This window comes from Lissotriton helveticus, chromosome 6, assembly GCF_964261635.1.
Source record: "Lissotriton helveticus chromosome 6, aLisHel1.1, whole genome shotgun sequence".
In the NCBI taxonomy this organism is placed as follows: Eukaryota; Metazoa; Chordata; class Amphibia; order Caudata; family Salamandridae; genus Lissotriton; species Lissotriton helveticus.
This window is the reverse complement of record NC_136067.1, coordinates 2,067,074,576-2,067,094,005: the sequence shown is the minus strand read 5'-3', so window position 1 is coordinate 2,067,094,005 and position 19,430 is coordinate 2,067,074,576. Positions and strand designations below refer to the sequence as shown.

The window sequence follows — 19,430 nt, the reverse complement described above, 5'->3', positions numbered from 1 at the left end:
ATTCTAGAGTATGCAACACCACTGTGCCCCACTCCAGTCTATGCCACTTTACAGTACACTATTCCAATCTACAGCAATCTACTCTATGGCACTCCAGTGTATGGTATTCTACTCTATGCCACTCCACTGTACGCCACTCCACTCCACTGTACGCTATTGCACTGTATGCTACAACACTCTACATCACTCCACTGTATGCTAATTCATTCTACCCCACTCCTCTCTACCCAACTTCTCTCCATGCCACTCCACTATGCTTTACTCCACTACAATATTCTCCATCAACAACTATCTATTCCCCTCCAGTGTACTTCACTAGACTCCACTGAATAGCACTACACTGTGCAACAAATTACTTCAATGTCACTGTACAACACTATATTCTACTCTACAACACTCTATGTATCTCCCGCTATACCACCCTAGAGTTAATATACTCTACCAGACACCACTCCACTGTACTTCACTACTCTACTTACAGCACTCCATTGTACACTACTCTGTGTAACTCAACTGTACGACAGCCTATCCCCCTCTACTATACTGTATTGCAATCTACTGTACTCCAAGCCACTTCACTGTGCAATACTTTAATCCACTCTGTGCATGTTACTGTACTCCACTCTACAACACCTTCTGACACTCTACAGCACAGCAGCCCAGTCCTCTGTTACACACACCACACCACTTGACAACACTTTACTCCACTGTATAGTACGCCAGTCCATTCTACTTGATTCCAAGCCACTGTACACTAGAAAATGCTACTCAACTGTATGCCACTATGCTCCACTGGACTAGACTACACTTTACTCCAGTGATCAACACTTTATCCTACTGTATAGCAATGTTTAACACTCCTCTCTACACCATCCCACTACACTCGACTCTATGCACCTCCACTCTATACAAGACACTAATACACTCTGTGCTACTATACAACACTGTACTCTACTACATGCTCTTCCACGACACTGTACATCCCTCTACTCCACTCTATGTCCTGCCACTCCTGTAGAGAATATTCTACTCCACATGTGCGAAACATCCCAACAATCTACAGGACAACACTTCACTGTACTGTAGAAGAACCCGCTCCAATTTCTAAGAATTTTTTCAACTCAACACTACACCTATCCACTCTAGTGCACTTCACACCACTGTTCTATACAACATTCCACTACACTATATAACAATTTACTCCACCTTTTGCTATGCCAATTGACTCTTCTCCAGTCCACTCTACTCTACACTGCGGTACTCCACTCTACTCTACACCACTCCACTCTACCCCATTCCACTGTACAACACTCCACTCTATGCAAGTGCACGTGCATGTGCGCTATTCCACTGTACCACATTCAACTCTACTCCACTCTACTCCAATCTATGACACTATACTCTACAACAGTACACTTTACAGCAAACAATCTTCTCCACTCTACTGTGCTACACTCCACTTAATTACGCTCAATCAGTTGATAGCAAACTCTACCATTTAAAACCAAGTTTTATTAAAAATAAAAAAACATTGAAACTCAATAAAAAAAATGAAAGGTTACACCATTATTATATTCAGGAAAACCTTATGTATTCTTTCCATACATTCCACACTTAAAATACACAAACATGTAGAAATTCTTCAGTCATAGTTATACCTTAAATTTATAACGTATCCACCACCTTTAAAATAATATAGCCTGATATATTCTTTATCTACAAAAAAAGGTTAAGAACACAAAAATTAAAGTTCATAAATTATACTTATTCATTTAAGTTATAATTTACGCAAAACATTGAAATGATTATAATTTGCCCACCACTATTCACAGTGTCTTTTACTCGGTAGCGACACTACATAACTTGTTCCTACTCCATGCACTACTACACCCTTTTATATTATTTCCCTTATACCATGTAAAATAATAGTTTTTCCAAGAACACTAATGACATCACAAATCAACTCTTTTGTGAGGACACATAGCATAGTAGAGTGGCGAGTTATAGTTAATGTAGTGTGGCTATCGAGTTGAATACACTGTGGATTCAACTCGATGCGCACAAATTATAATAGTGTGGTGTAAATTGCAAATCAGAAAGAAAATTGGATCTTCTTGCCTTGAACTCATGCCCCCAAGACGTGACTACAAGTGTCAGTTGTCTGACCTCCCGTTTGAGCTACAGAGACACACCAAGCTTCCAGAGGCCTGCCCTGCAGCTGCCCAGCTAACCAGCAATAATTGGACTTAGCAGGACCTGCCTGAGCCCAGCTGCTGGCCTCTGCCTGAGTGAGTCCCGATTCCCAAGAGGTGCCCCTCAGGTCCTAAAACCTTGGTTGGCGTCAGAGTGTAGTCCTCCTGACGAAAGGTTTAAGATACAGAGGTTCCCAACTCCTTGCAAACAAGTTGCTGCTGAACAACAACCATCCATGACGGCCAACAGCACGAACCTCCAGCAAAACGTGCACTTTGTGCCGACTGCGATCACCTGCGATGACCGCCAATGCAAAGTTGCAGTGAGACTTGCTCTTCATGCTGACAGCATCAGCCCGCTATGACCACTAACATGAAGCTCTAGCTACTACCGGCTCTTCACGCCAAACCAGCAACTGTCTGTGACACCCAACTTGCTTCTCATGCTGACAATGACCTCTTTGTGCCCCCCATGTGAACACCAGCTGCTCATGAGGACTTGAGAAGGTAACTCTTCAGATGGATGAACCTGGTCCATCCTTCCGCCCCTTCTTCATTGCGGCTGGAAAGAACTTATGACTTTCCCTTGGTCCAGCATAGTCAGATAACCGTGTGTGACTCTTTGTGCATCTCTGGGCTATTTTTACCAACAATTTTAAAAACACATATTTCCAGGTGTATTAATTGGATTTTTGTTGTTTTGGTTACATTTTATTTATTACATTTTATCCTATTCTTTCATTGGTTTGGGATTGTTCTAGTGTGTTTTCATTATATTACTGTTAAAGTGATAAAAACAGTACTTTATACATTGCCTCTAAATTAATTCTAAATGCTTTTGTGCCAGACTAACAGATGATTAAGCACAGCTATATTTAGATACACTTGTGGTTCACCCTGACAAGGATTCTGTTTATTATTTGAGTGGGGATTCCACTCCTCTCAACTAATAAACCAATTGCTTACACATAATATGTTGTAACCTGCTCCTTTCATAATCAAGTGCACACTTCTGTTTTTGTTACCTCTCAAACCATTATGAATTGTTTAAATACTTGTGTATTTTGAAAGGCACTTTATTTACTTGACTTGTTCATCAATTGTGATGGATTAATAACATTCTGCTCTTCCCAGCTGCCAATCATATTTTGGAAGTGTGCCTGAAAAATAATAATGTAAATTAAAAAACATACTTTTTTTCAGTTACAGTGAAAACAGGAATATGCCCACCACCACCAGCCCTGTGTGGGCTCCAACTGCCTGCGCAGCAGTGCGAAGATGACCGTGATTGTCCAGGCAGAAAGAAATGCTGTTCCCAGTGTGGGATAAGGTGCACCAATCCTTCAGGTGTGTTTTGGTCGACATTTTGTAAGGTTGGAGTCATGTTGGGGTTTGCTAAATGAATTACCCATTCGAACATTTTCTAAAGCTTGACCTTGGGAAAGAGCTGTTTCATGATAAGGGATCAGAAATAGTGTGCTTGAATTTCGAGATCAAAGCTGAAGTCCCAGGTCAGGCACAGGATTTGAAGAATGTTAACCCACTTGCAGCTCATGGGACTGAGTGGAGTCTAATTTCCTGGCTGTCATGACTATAGTGAGCTCCTATTCAGGATCTTCAGAGTAACTCCAACATCCACAAGAGAGAAAGGGTCTGGATATTATGTCCTTGGTCTGCTTAGCAACCATAACAGGATTACATGAGAACAAAGCGTCCCTAAGGCAGTAGTGCTGTCTCTTCCTACTATCTTTTTGTTTATATTTATAGCATTTTGAAGACAATCTAATCAGGGGAATCCAGTTCCAGTGCGATGGACAAAGTGTTCCTTCGGTGTTACACAACCTCCGGACCCTGACTTGTTACTGCCCCATGAGATATGCTGTTCTTAGATCCAAGGGTTTACTACAGCTCTCCTGAGATACAAAGGTTTACTTCAGCACTCCCTAGATTGAAGAGCATACAACAGCTGTCTGGCGATACAAAGGCTCACTACAGCTCTCTCTAGATCCAAGAGCTTATTATAGCTCGCACCAGATCCAAAGGCTTACTAAAGCTCTCCCTAGATCCAAGAGCTTACTACAACCCTCCCAAGATCCAAGAGCTTACTATGGCTCACCCTACATCAAAGAGTTTACGACAATCTCCCCCTAGATCCAAGAGCTTACTTGCACCAGCTCCAGGGGCTTACTACAGCTGTTCCTAGAACCAAGAGCTTACTACAGCTTTCCCGAAATGCAAGGGCTTACTACAGCTTTCCCTATTAGCAAATTATAGAGGGTAGTGGTGGTTTAATTTTCGCACCTCATGAGGAACAAGACATATACTGTGGGTATAGTGTAATTAACAATAGTAATATAATGGAGGATGATGCTATTTGGTTAAGAACCGCCTAACACCCGAGGTGTTATTTACAGATTGGGATTTGGACCCCACCTTTAGGTAATATTTATAGAATTGGAAGACCAAGGACTCATGTAGAGTCACAAGAGTATGAAAGTATGAGATCCAAACCGTAAGGATTTTTATCCAGCAAAATTTTCAAAACTAATGGCCAGCTCCGGTCCGCTCCTATCCTGAAAGTCTCAGGGTGATTCGTCAAGCGGGGGCCGAGAAAAAAGGGGGTCCCAAAACGTGTTTTCCCCATGCAATTTTCCATAGGAACCTTTCAACGCAGCTACAGGCCGAACTGCTGAACTGAATTACACCAAATTTGGTAAAGAGGTAGTCCTTAGTTCAGACTTGTGCCTTTTGCTCAAATGGTGTAAATCCGTTCAGTAGTTCCTGAGAAAATGACATTTAAAAGTACATATATATCTATGGCCGGTCAGGATCCGAACACCCTAAGCGCACCCTGCGGTGCATGAGTTGTATTCTAATTGGCTGTCAACAATCCAAATCAGAAACACACAATGACCCGCACAAGGAAAATTATACTCAAATTGTAAATATTGCCAAAATAATGCAACAGTAATTTTCAAATGTATATTATGAACGCTTTCCAAAAAGAGGTGAAGTCCAAGTCTTGAGAGTTGTGTAGAAAAACTTTTTATTCATAAAACAATTGAAGTTCAGAGAATTGCTAGCAATATTTACAATTTGAGTATAATTTTCCTTGTGCGGGTCATTGTGTGTTTCTATTTGTTTGTGATGCTTTGCATCACTATTTAGAGGGTGTTTATGGGTCATGCCCTCGACCTATACGCACAGGTCTCTGAGTAACTGATAAAAGACTATATATAGTGGAATAGTGTGCAGGTAGAAAACAGCTCTGACCCTAGCTTTGTTGTGTGTAACAATCCAAATCAGGAAGTGTTGGCAGCCATCTTGTGCCTCGGTAGAACCGAGGCACAAGAAACCTATAAAATAAACGCAGAAAACGCAAAAAGGGGGCACTGTAGAAACACCCTGACCCCCTAGGCCTGTTCAGGGGGTCCCACAAGGACCTCCCAAGGCCCAAAACCTTTTTTTCTTTTTAAATCAGCAAAATCCGCGCAGGATGACCGGATCCTGACGATAAAAAAAACAAAAAACAAAGCTTCTATGATAATTAGCCTCCAAATTCAGGGAGCATGTTTATAAAAATAAAGTGTGGGGGCCCAATCTCCCCAACACTGCCCTGGGGACGGCCACCCCCTGGGGGTCCTCTAAGGCCAGCCCCGGGGACCACCACCCCGAGTTTAAAAGTTTAATTATGGGGGGGCCTCTGAGGCCTCCCCTGAGCCCCGGGGACCACCACCCCTCGAGGCTCGACGACATTAAAATAGCTGGGGGCACCCCACAGCCCCGGGGACCGCCACCTCTCCGGGGCTCTAAATATGTAAATTACATTTTTACCTGTTGTTTAATATGTACATAATCACAATGATCACCAGAGTAAAGAAGGCATAGTCGAAAGATGATGGAGTGTATATGAAATTTGGAATGGTTACAATGCCCACTTGGGCTTGACTGGTACAATTCTGAATTAAGGTTTGTGCACACGCGCTGATGAGATCAGTCATGCGATTGTAAAGAGCATATTGCCCAAGGTGTGTAAGGGAACATGGAGGCGAAAAGTATTTGATGGCCCACTGGGGCATTAATCAATTGTTTTAAGCGCACGCAAAGTGTAAATTGTAAAAATGATCAGGTTGTTTACAATTACAATAACAGTAGGCACCATGCCGTCTACATCTGAATGTTTGAAAGGAGGGAGGTATAATTGACCGGTTGATTGAAATTGATGGAACTCATCGCCTGGCCAGCCTCGCACATCGCAATGCGCTGAAATCCAAAGTGAAACATCATTATTCCCTTGCATGTCATTCATTGCGGGCGGGTTCATTTGATAAAGTTTGAATTGCCTTTTCAACAAATAACCTCTGTTGAAGATTTGAAAAACAGACTATTCCAAGTGAGAATGTGTATTGAACTACCAGTATGTCTTCAATCTTTACTATTGTAGTTTGCACATGACACGGAAGCAATGCACAATTTAAAATGGCCAATTATTTACAAAAAAGGTGTTAGTGAGCAAGCCTGCTGGACAGGCGAAACGCGTCTGACTTTTGTTTAAGCTGACAAATAAAAGATATTTGCCAAACGACACAGCGTTGACATTACCTCTTTGGAAATACGTGCATATATATATATATTGGATATATATTCCAATATGTATTGGAAAGGACACTCACCTGAGTCGAGAAGACATACGGGGAGGGAGGACGCAGTTGTGTGCTGCGTAAGGAGTCTTTGGCAGAAGTGACTTTGTTTGGGATCTTTATGAAGCGGGATATCGTTGCATGGCTCTGCCGGTATGACTGGGAAGCCACTGCGCTAGTTGACTGGATCCTCACTGTACGATCCAGTTTCGTTGGTATGCGAGAAATCCCGGCATGGAGTAGCGCCCATGAAAACTGAAGAGGATGGGTTAACATCTACAGACCAATCAGTGTGGACCATCCATGTTATTTAAACACGCCTTCAGTAGTAACAACTGGTATGTGATGGAACTGGGCACTGAAGAAAGCTGACAGGCTGAAACGCGTCTGCCAAGCGTTTCCACCGAACATTTGGAGTGCTCTGAAATTTTGAATAAAAGCCTACTGCCAGAGCTCCGAGCATGTGTCGGCCCGTTTTTTCATGAAAGAATGGGATTGGTACTGATGTATAGGCGGTAACAGCAGGAACCGCTTACCGCACGCCCTCCCGGTCTGGAGCTCCGTGATAACCTGCTAAAGCTTTGGTATCGTATGAAAATACAACACAGCGCCCCTCCCCCCGTATTGGAAAGGACACTCACCTGAGTCGAGAAGACATACGGGGAGGGAGGACGCAGTCGTGTGCTGCGTAAGGAGCCTTTGGCAGATGTGACTTTGTTTGGGATCTTTATGAAGCGGGATATCGTTGCATATCTCTACCGGTATGACTGGGAAGCCACTGCGCTAGTTGACTGGATCCTTACTGTACGATCCAGTTTCGTTGGTATGCGAGAAATCCCGGCATGGAGTAGTGCCCATGAAAACTGAAGAGGATGGGTTAACATCTACAGACCAATCAGTGTGGACCATCCATGTTTTTGAAACACGCCTTCAGTAGTAACAACTGGTATGTGATGGAACTGGGCACTGAAGAAAGCTGACAGGCTGAAACGCGTCTGCCAAGCGTTTCCACCGAACATTTGGAGTGCGCTGAAATTTTGAATAAAAGCCTACTGCTAGAGCTCCGAGCATGTGTCGGCCCGTTTTTTCGTGAAAGAATGGGATTGGTACTGATATATATATATATATATATATATATATATATATATATATATATTCATTCAGGAAATCCACACCAAAGTCCTGTGCTAGGACGATATGAATCACGGACACAATCGGCGTTTTTCTTCAGAAAGGAATTTTCTGAAGAAAACCGCCGATTGTGTCTGTGATTCATGTCGTCCTAGCACAGGACTTTGGTGTGGATTTCCTGAATTAATTTGGGCTCGCTGCCCAGCACGGACCACTGTTGAAAGTGGAGGGGCCATAGCGAGGTGTGGCGGCTGCTTGCACCGTGGATGATATATATATATATATATACACACACACACACGCACACACAGAAACACATAAGATTTCATAGATATCTTGGACTTGCTGCAGATGTTCAAAGTCAAAAAAATAATTCATTCTCCACATGCCTCTATTTGTGTTGCAGAAAACCCAGGATTTTGCCCAGTTGATCCAGAAAAAGAGAACAAGTGCAGCTATCTCCCCCCACCGCAGTGCAGCAGTGACGTGGACTGCGAGGCACATGAGAAGTGCTGCTTATTCGGCTGCGGGGTGCAGTGTGTCAAAGCCCTGTCAGGTATGGGTTCACACTTTTTTCTTATCTGGAATCACTTTCAGAGGCTGTTTGTCCTACTTCTATTAACAAAGTCCTTACACTAGGTATTCAAGATCCAACAACAGAGAGGTGTTCAAGATTTTAAGCCTCATCCCCGTCCAGATCTCAAGGGGGCCTCATTTAAAAGGAACAGAATTTACTTAACTCATCTCTGTTGTACTGTTTGGGGGAAAATATCCATTTAGCCCTATAGGATCTTTTTTGCTACGTTATAAATGTAGCGCATCCTGATGAAAACACATGAAAACACATGCTCAATTTTCTTTAAAGGCATGTTACTGTAAGGCCTTTTCAGGCTACTCACACCTTTGATAAGTTATATCTATAAATAAGTGACATTTATTCCGCTCTTGCTGATCAATTCTTTGCATCTCTGCTTGGCACTTTTACATATATTATAATCTTAGTCTAGCTCTTTCTGTGCAGTTCAGGGCCTTGCCGCTGGTAGCCAATTGACAAAGATGCAATTAGTGCAATTTCAAATGTATCTATATATTTATTAAATTATTTGGATTAGGTACAAAGGTATCAAACTAGAATCCAACACACAAGAAATCAGAAAACACACTATTGTGTTAGATCCTTTCAATAAGGTACTGTTCAATAGATTCAATAGATTGAACCAGAGATTAGGCGTGCTATGTTAGACATGACGTCTGAATCGAAGTGAAAAGTATACGACAAACATTAAGGAACAAACAGTAGCACACATATTTTGGAGGACTCTAAAGAAACTATTTCAAGGTTTAAATAACTCAAGACAGCCTTGTGGTAGGCTACTCAAAATTCTGATGACCAAGAACATTGGGAATTCACAGAATGGATATAAGAGGCTGCAATACTAAAAATGGAAGTAACTATGTGATATAGGACACTGACCAAAACTAAAAATGTCAATCTAAATAAGACCTATCATTAATAATCAATCAATCAGAGTACTTGTAAAGCGCGCTACTTACCCGTGAGGGTCTCAAGGTGCTGAGGGGAGGGGGGTGCCGCTACTGCTCGAAGAGCCAGGTCTTGAGGAGTCTTCTGAAGGCGAGTAGGTCTTGGGTCTGCGGTAGGTGGGTATGGAGGGTGTTCCAGGTCTTGGCGGCGAGGTAGGAGAAGGATCTGCCGCCAGAGGTCGTTCGTTGGACGCGGGGGACAGCGGCGAGGGCGAGGCTGGCATAGCGGAGCTGGCGGGTGGGGGTGTAGAAGCTGAGTCTGCGGTTCAGGTAGGCTGGTCCGGCGTTGTGGAGTGATTTGTGAGCGTGGGTGAGGAGCTTGAAGGTGACCCTCTTGTCGATGGGGAGCCAGTGCACGTCTCTCAGGTGGGGGGTGATGGGGCTGTGGCGGGGGACGTTGACGATCAGTCGGGCCGAGGCGTTTTGGATGCGTTGTAGTCATCGTAGGTGTTTGGCTGGGATTCCTGCGTAGAGTGCGTTGCCGTAGTCCAGTCTGCTGCTGACGAGGGCCTGTGTCACCGTTCTTCTTGTTTCGGTCGGGATCCACTTGTAGATCCTACGGAGCGTGCAGAGGGTGTTGTAGCAGGAGGAGGAGACGCTGTTGACCTGCTTAGACATGGAGAGGGAAGAGTCGAGGTGAATCCTAGGTTGTGTGCATGGTCGGTGGGTGTTGGTGCTGTTCCCAGTGTGGTCAGCCACCAGGAGTCGTCTCAGGCTGAGGGGTGGGTCGGAGGATGAGGACCTCCGTCTTGTCCGAGTTCAGTTTCAGACGGCTGCTCCTCATCCAGTCGGCGACGGCCTTCATGTGTGGGTCCTTGGTGAGGGACAGTATGGGCTGGGTTTTGTCGGCGTAGGAGATGATGCTGAGGTTGTGATGGCGGGCCACTTGTGCGAGGGGGGCCATGTAGACGTTGAACAGTATCGGGCTGAGGGATGAGCCCTGGGGGACAATGCAGATGATGTCGGTGGCTTCGGATCGGAAGGGTGGGAGGCGGACGCTCTGGGTTCTGCCGGAGAGGAAGGACGTGGTCCAGTCAAGCGGCTTCTCTTGGATTCCGGCTTCTTGGAGGCGTGTCTTTAGAGTGTGATGGCGGACCGTGTCGAAGGCGGCTGACTGGTCCAGGAGGATTAGGGCTGATGTTTTGCCGTTGTCTAGTTGGCGCCTGATGTCGTCTGTGGTGGCGATGAGGGCTGTCTCGGTGCTGTGGTTTCGTCTGCATCAGGACTGGGACGGGTCCAAGATGTTGTTGTATTCTAGGTGGCCATCCAATTGCATGTTGATGATATTCTCGATGACCTTCGCTGGGAACAGGAGCAGGGAGATGGGCCGGAAGTTCTTGAGGTTCTTGGGCTTCTTGAGGAGGGCGTTGATTTTGGCAAGCTTCCAGCTTTCCGGGAATGTCGCTGTTTCAAAGGAGATGTTGTTGACCTTCTGTAGTTAGGGTGCGATGGCTGCGTCTGCTTTGTTGAATACGTGGTGTGGGCATGGGTCTGATGGAGATCCTGAGTGGATGGAGTTCATGACCTTGCGTGTCTCGTCGTCGTTGATGTTGGACCAGGAGGTCAGGTGGTTGGCGCTGGTGGAGTTCGCAGGGGAGGTGGAGTCTGGCGTAGTCGGAGCAGTCGTGGATGTCAGCGATCTTGCAGTGGAAGAAGATGGCCAGTGAGTCGCACAGTTCTTGTGGGGGCGGGATGTTGTTGGCGCTGGGGTTGGAGAGTTCTTTTACGATGCTGAAGAGCTCTTTGCTGTCGTGTGCGTTGTTATCCAGGCGGTAACATAGAGATTCCAGAGTTCAAAATCCTATGGGAAGTATCTAAAAGCACTCTATTCTACTGTCAAGTCTGCTGTCTTCAAGAAAAAATATAAATTCATAATGTTGTTTGGAATAGATGCCGGGTATAATACTAACTTTCCACCTGCACAGAGGAATCCTATTTATTATTTGATCCTCTTGGCCAGACGGCAAATCTGCAAAAACTGGGTAGTATCACATCCTTCTTGGGTGAGGAGTGGCTTACGTCAATCCATCATACCAGCAACACCGATATGGAGAAATTCAATGTCCAGTGCGTACACCTCATTCAAATCTGTGGTTATGAAGTATCAGCTAAAATATGTATTGGATGGCTAAGAACAGATTCAATCCACTAGCTATACATATTTCATGACTGCATTTGAAGGTCATAAAGTAAAATAGAATTAGGACATGCTTGGAAGGGAATTGTTGGACATTAAAACCGCTTTTATATCATTGAGAAACTACCTCCTGGGTGCATGACTTACTGTGAATATTTATACTGATTAATAGAACTTTGAGTTCCTGCACTTAGCAAAGTACCATATGCTAGACAACTAAGGTGTATCTAGCTTTTAATTAATAGGATTTAGGTATCATGTTCTAACTAGGAGCATAGAATGGCAAACAGACATATTGCCACGACTCAGTAAACTTGAAAACACTGAACATATTTCCTCCTATCCTTCCAGAAAGGTCAGTGCTCAGTCTACTAAACCCATTATATTATCATCTGCATGTGAACTCTGAGGTCAAAGAATAGAGTAAGGCTAGAAAATATAGAAAATCTGTGTCAGCATTAAAATACATGGGTGAATGAACAGTAATAGCCATGCTCCATTTATGTAATGTATCCCTGACGCAAAGTATGCAAGGCAGGCTATGTGATTTCTTGTGTTACTTATGGGTTTACAACTCATGCAAAGCCACCCAATTGTTGATATGGGTGGTGTTTGTAAATTCCAGCTTGGAATTTGCATTGGTGCTGCACCACAATAGTACCTGCAAACACAACAATGATGGACAGAATGTGGATCAATGTCACACATTCACCCCAGTCCAAAGATCTGGGCCCAAATCCATCGTTTTTCCACTCCACACCACCCTGGGTTAGACAATGGCGATATGCAAATCAGCGCTGACCCTGTGCCCCATGGGAACAGTCCAGTCCGAACTACAAAAGCCATGTCCTTCCCAGAACGGAAACAAGCATCCGAGGACCGGACCGGTTTTGAGGTAACACCTCTCATCAGCCCGGCTAGCATGATTCCAGTGGTGTGGAGTGCCTGGGACTCACGTCTGAGCATCCCCAGTACACTTAGAGCGGTACCTGCAAACACAACAATGATGGACAGAATGTGGATCAATGTCACACATTCACCCCAGTCCAAAGATCTGGGCTCAAATCCATCGTTTTTCCACTCCACACCACCCTGGGTTAGACAATGGCGATATGCAAATCAGCGCTGACCCTGTGCCCCATGGGAACAGTCCAGTCCGAACTACAAAAGCCATGTCCTTCCCAGGACGGAAACAAGCATCCGAGGACCGGCCCAGTTTCGAGGTAACACCTCTCATCAGCCCGGCTAGCATGATTCCAGTGGTGTGGAGGGCCTGGGACTCACGTCTGAGCATCCCCAGTACACTTAGAGCGGTACCTGCAAACACAACAATGATGGACAGAATGTGGATCAATGTCACACATTCACCCCAGTCCAAAGATCTGGGCCCAAATCCATCGTTTTTCCACTCCACACCACCCTGGGTTAGACAATGGCGATATGCAAATCAGCGCTGACCCTGTGCCCCATGGGAACAGTCCAGTCCGAACTACAAAAGCCATGTCCTTCCCAGAACGGAAACAAGCATCCGAGGACCGGCCCGGTTTCGAGGTAACACCTCTCATCAGCCCGGCTAGCATGATTCCAGTGGTGTGGAGTGCCTGGGACTCACGTCTGAGCATCCCCAGTACACTTAGAGCGGTACCTGCAAACACAACAATGATGGACAGAATGTGGATCAATGTCACACATTCACCCCAGTCCAAAGATCTGGGCCCAAATCCATCGTTTTTCCACTCCACACCACCCTGGGTTAGACAATGGCGATATGCAAATCAGCGCTGACCCTGTGCCCCATGGGAACAGTCCAGTCCGAACTACAAAAGCCATGTCCTTCCCAGAATGGAAACAAGCATCCGAGGACCGGCCCGGTTTCGAGGTAACACCTCTCATCAGCCCGGCTAGCATGATTCCAGTGGTGTGGAGTGCCTGGGACTCACGTCTGAGCATCCCCAGTACACTTAGAGCGGTACCTGCAAACACGACAATGATGGACAGAATGTGAATCAATGTCACACATTCACCCCAGTCCAAAGATCTGGGCCCAAATCCATCGTTTTTCCACTCCACACCACCCTGGGTTAGACAATGGCGATATGCAAATCAGCGCTGACCCTGTGCCCCATGGGAACAGTCCAGTCCGAACTACAAAAGCCATGTCCTTCCCAGAATGGAAACAAGCATCCGAGGACCGGACCGGTTTCGAGGTAACACCTCTCATCAGCCCGGCTAGCATGATTCCAGTGGTGTGGAGTGCCTGGGACTCACGTCTGAGCATCCCCAGTACACTTAGAGCGGTACCTGCAAACACAACAATGATGGACAGAATGTGGATCAATGTCACACATTCACCCCAGTCCAAAGATCTGGGCCCAAATCCATCGTTTTTCCACTCCACACCACCCTGGGTTAGACAATGGCGATATGCAAATCAGCGCTGACCCTGTGCCCCATGGGAACAGTCCAGTCCGAACTACAAAAGCCATGTCCTTCCCAGAACGGAAACAAGCATCCGAGGACCGGCCCGGTTTCGAGGTAACACCTCTCATCAGCCCGGCTAGCATGATTCCAGTGGTGTGGAGTGCCTGGGACTCACGTCTGAGCATCCCCAGTACACTTAGAGCGGTACCTGCAAACACAACAATGATGGACAGAATGTGGATCAATGTCACACATTCACCCCAGTCCAAAGATCTGGGCCCAAATCCATTGTTTTTCCACTCCACACCACCCTGGGTTAGACAATGGCGATATGCAAATCAGCGCTGACCCTGTGCCCCATGGGAACAGTCCAGTCTGAACTACAAAAGCCATGTCCTTCCCAGGACGGAAACAAGCATCCGAGGACCGGCCCGGTTTCGAGGTAACACCTCTCATCAGCCCGGCTAGCATGATTCCAGTGGTGTGGAGTGCCTGGGACTCACGTCTGAGCATCCCCAGTACACTTAGAGCGGTACCTGCAAACACAACAATGATGGACAGAATGTGGATCAATGTCACACATTCACCCCAGTCCAAAGATATGGGCCCAAATCCATCGTTTTTCCACTCCACACCACCCTGGGTTAGACAATGGCGATATGCAAATCAGCGCTGACCCTGTGCCCCATGGGAACAGTCCAGTCCAAACTACAAAAGCCATGTCCTTCCCAGAACGGAAACAAGCATCCGAGGACCAGCCCGGTTTCGAGGTAACACCTCTCATCAGCCCGGCTAGCATGATTCCAGTGGTGTGGAGTGCCTGGGACTCACGTCTGAGCATCCCCAGTACACTTAGAGCGGTACCTGCAAACACAACAATGATGGACAGAATGTGGATCAATGTCACACATTCACCCCAGTCCAAAGATCTGGGCCCAAATCCATCGTTTTTCCACTCCACACCACCCTGGGTTAGACAATGGCGATATGCAAATCAGCGCTGACCCTGTGCCCCATGGGAACAGTCCAGTCCGAACTACAAAAGCCATGTCCTTCCCAGAACGGAAACAAGCATCCGAGGACCGGCCCGGTTTCGAGGTAACACCTCTCATCAGCCCGGCTAGCATGATTCCAGTGGTGTGGAGTGCCTGGGACTCACGTCTGAGCATCCCCAGTACACTTAGAGCGGTACCTGCAAACACAGCAATGATGGACAGAATGTGGATCAATGTCACACATTCACCCCAGTCCAAAGATCTGGGCCCAAATCCATCGTTTTTCCACTCCACACCACCCTGGGTTAGACAATGGCGATATGCAAATCAGCGCTGACCCTGTGCCCCATGGGAACAGTCCAGTCCGAACTACAAAAGCCATGTCCTTCCCAGAACGGAAACAAGCATCCGAGGACCGGCCCGGTTTCGAGGTAACACCTCTCATCAGCCCGGCTAGCATGATTCCAGTGGTGTGGAGTGCCTGGGACTCACGTCTGAGCATCCCCAGTACACTTAGAGCGGTACCTGCAAACACAACAATGATGGACAGAATGTGGATCAATGTCACACATTCACCCCAGTCCAAAGATCTGGGCCCAAATCCATTGTTTTTCCACTCCACACCACCCTGGGTTAGACAATGGCGATATGCAAATCAGCGCTGACCCTGTGCCCCATGGGAACAGTCCAGTCTGAACTACAAAAGCCATGTCCTTCCCAGGACGGAAACAAGCATCCGAGGACCGGCCCGGTTTCGAGGTAACACCTCTCATCAGCCCGGCTAGCATGATTCCAGTGGTGTGGAGTGCCTGGGACTCACGTCTGAGCATCCCCAGTACACTTAGAGCGGTACCTGCAAACACAACAATGATGGACAGAATGTGGATCAATGTCACACATTCACCCCAGTCCAAAGATCTGGGCCCAAATCTATCGTTTTTCCACTCCACACCACCCTGGGTTAGACAATGGCGATATGCAAATCAGCGCTGACCCTGTGCCCCATGGGAACAGTCCAGTCCGAACTACAAAAGCCATGTCCTTCCCAGAACGGAAACAAGCATCCGAGGACCGGCCCGGTTTCGAGGTAACACCTCTCTTCAGCCCGGCTAGCATGATTCCAGTGGTGTGGAGTGCCTGGGACTCACGTCTGAGCATCCCCAGTACACTTAGAGCGGTACCTGCAAACACAACAATGATGGACAGAATGTGGATCAATGTCACACATTCACCCCAGTCCAAAGAGCTGGGCCCAAATCCATCGTTTTTCCACTCCACACCACCCTGGGTTAGACAATGGCGATATGCAAATCAGCGCTGACCCTGTGCCCCATGGGAACAGTCCAGTCCGAACTACAAAAGCCATGTCCTTCCCAAAACGGAAACAAGCATCCGAGGACCGGCCCGGTTTCGAGGTAACACCTCTCATCAGCCCGGCTAGCATGATTCCAGTGGTGTGGAGTGCCTGGGACTCACGTCTGAGCATCCCCAGTACACTTAGAGCGGTACCTGCAAACACAACAATGATGGACAGAATGTGGATCAATGTCACACATTCACCCCAGTCCAAAGATCTGGGCCCAAATCCATCGTTTTTCCACTCCACACCACCCTGGGTTAGACAATGGCGATATGCAAATCAGCGCTGACCCTGTGCCCCATGGGAACAGTCCAGTCCAAACTACAAAAGCCATGTCCTTCCCAGAACGGAAACAAGCATCCGAGGACCGGCCCGGTTTCGAGGTAACACCTCTCATCAGCCCGGCTAGCATGATTCCAGTGGTGTGGAGTGCCTGGGACTCACGTCTGAGCATCCCCAGTACACTTAGAGCGGTACCTGCAAACACAACAATGATGGACAGAATGTGGATCAATGTCACACATTCACCCCAGTCCAAAGATCTGGGCCCAAATCCATCGTTTTTCCACTCCACACCACCCTGGGTTAGACAATGGCAATATGCAAATCAGCGCTGACCCTGTGCCCCAAGGGAACAGTCCAGTCCAAACTACAAAAGCCATGTCCTTCCCAGAACGGAAACAAGCATCCGAGGACCGGCCCGGTTTCGAGGTAACACCTCTCATCAGCCCGGCTAGCATGATTCCAGTGGTGTGGAGTGCCTGGGACTCACGTCTGAGCATCCCCAGTACACTTAGAGCGGTACCTGCAAACACAACAATGATGGACAGAATGTGGATCAATGTCACACATTCACCCCGTCCAAAGATCTGGGCCCAAATCCATCGTTTTTCCACTCCACACCACCCTGGGTTAGACAATGGCGAAATGCAAATCAGCGCTGACCCTGTGCCCCATGGGAACAGTCCAGTCCGAACTACAAAAGCCATGTCCTTCCCAGAACGGAAACAAGCATCCGAGGACCGGCCCGGTTTCGAGGTAACACCTCTCATCAGCCCGGCTAGCATGATTCCAGTGGTGTGGAGTGCCTGGGACTCACGTCTGAGCATCCCCAGTACACTTAGAGCGGTACCTGCAAACACAACAATGATGGACAGAATGTGGATCAATGTCACACATTCACCCCAGTCCAAAGATCTGGGCCCAAATCCATCGTTTTTCCACTCCACACCACCCTGGGTTAGACAATGGCGATATGCAAATCAGCGCTGACCCTGTGCCCCATGGGAACAGTCCAGTCCGAACTACAAAAGCCATGTCCTTCCCAGGACGGAAACAAGCATCCGAGGACCGGCCCGGTTTCGAGGTAACACCTCTCATCAGCCCGGCTAGCATGATTCCAGTGGTGTGGAGTGCCTGGGACTCACGTCTGAGCATCCCCAGTACACTTAGAGCGGTACCTGCAAACACAACAATGATGGACAGAATGTGGATCAATGTCACACATTCACCCCAGTCCAAAGATCTGGGCCCAAATCCATCGTTTTTCCACTCCACACCACCCTGGGTTAGACAATGGCGATATGCAAATCAGCGCTGACCCTGTGCCCCATGGGAACAGTCCAGTCCGAACTACAAAAGCCATGTCCTTCCCAGAACGGAAACAAGCATCCGAGGACCGGCCCGGTTTCGAGGTAACACCTCTCATCATTCCGGCTAGCATGATTCCAGTGGTGTGGAGTGCCTGGGACTCACGTCTGAGCATCCCCAGTACACTTAGAGCGGTACCTGCAAACACAACAATGATGGACAGAATGTGGATCAATGTCACACATTCACCCCGTCCAAAGATCTGGGCCCAAATCCATCGTTTTTCCACTCCACACCACCCTGGGTTAGACAATGGCGAAATGCAAATCAGCGCTGACCCTGTGCCCCATGGGAACAGTCCAGTCCGAACTACAAAAGCCATGTCCTTCCCAGAACGGAAACAAGCATCCGAGGACCGGCCCGGTTTCGAGGTAACACCTCTCATCAGCCCGGCTAGCATGATTCCAGTGGTGTGGAGTGCCTGGGACTCACGTCTGAGCATCCCCAGTACACTTAGAGCGGTACCTGCAAACACAACAATGATGGACAGAATGTGGATCAATGTCACACATTCACCCCAGTCCAAAGATCTGGGCCCAAATCCATCGTTTTTCCACTCCACACCACCCTGGGTTAGACAATGGCGATATGCAAATCAGCGCTGACCCTGTGCCCCATGGGAACAGTCCAGTCCGAACTACAAAAGCCATGTCCTTCCCAGGACGGAAACAAGCATCCGAGGACCGGCCCGGTTTCGAGGTAACACCTCTCATCAGCCCGGCTAGCATGATTCCAGTGGTGTGGAGTGCCTGGGACTCACGTCTGAGCATCCCCAGTACACTTAGAGCGGTACCTGCAAACACAACAATGATGGACAGAATGTGGATCAATGTCACACATTCACCCCAGTCCAAAGATCTGGGCCCAAATCCATCGTTTTTCCACTCCACACCACCCTGGGTTAGACAATGGCGATATGCAAATCAGCGCTGACCCTGTGCCCCATGGGAACAGTCCAGTCCGAACTACAAAAGCCATGTCCTTCCCAGAACGGAAACAAGCATCCGAGGACCGGCCCGGTTTCGAGGTAACACCTCTCATCAGCCCGGCTAGCATGATTCCAGTGGTGTGGAGTGCCTGGGACTCACGTCTGAGCATCCCCAGTACACTTAGAGCGGTACCTGCAAACACAACAATGATGGACAGAATGTGGATCAATGTCACACATTCACCCCAGTCCAAAGATCTGGGCCCAAATCCATTGTTTTTCCACTCCACACCACCCTGGGTTAGACAATGGCGATATGCAAATCAGCGCTGACCCTGTGCCCCATGGGAACAGTCCAGTCTGAACTACAAAAGCCATGTCCTTCCCAGGACGGAAACAAGCATCCGAGGACCGGCCCGGTTTCGAGGTAACAC

General features: G+C 47.4%; 1 protein-coding gene across 4 annotated transcripts in view; it reads left to right on the top strand.

The window, feature by feature from the left end:
• Positions 1 to 19,430, top strand: part of LOC144764006 (uncharacterized) — a 149,331-nt gene that overhangs the window by 85,167 nt on the left and 44,734 nt on the right. For 3 of the 4 annotated variants that reach the window (XM_078650133.1, XM_078650131.1, XM_078650134.1), the window contains 2 exons: positions 3,396 to 3,539; positions 8,370 to 8,519. In XM_078650133.1, the coding sequence (XP_078506259.1) occupies positions 3,396 to 3,539; positions 8,370 to 8,519 (294 nt within the window). The remainder of the gene's footprint in view (positions 1 to 3,395; positions 3,540 to 8,369; positions 8,520 to 19,430) is intronic. The other variant, XM_078650132.1, reaches the window with a different exon arrangement.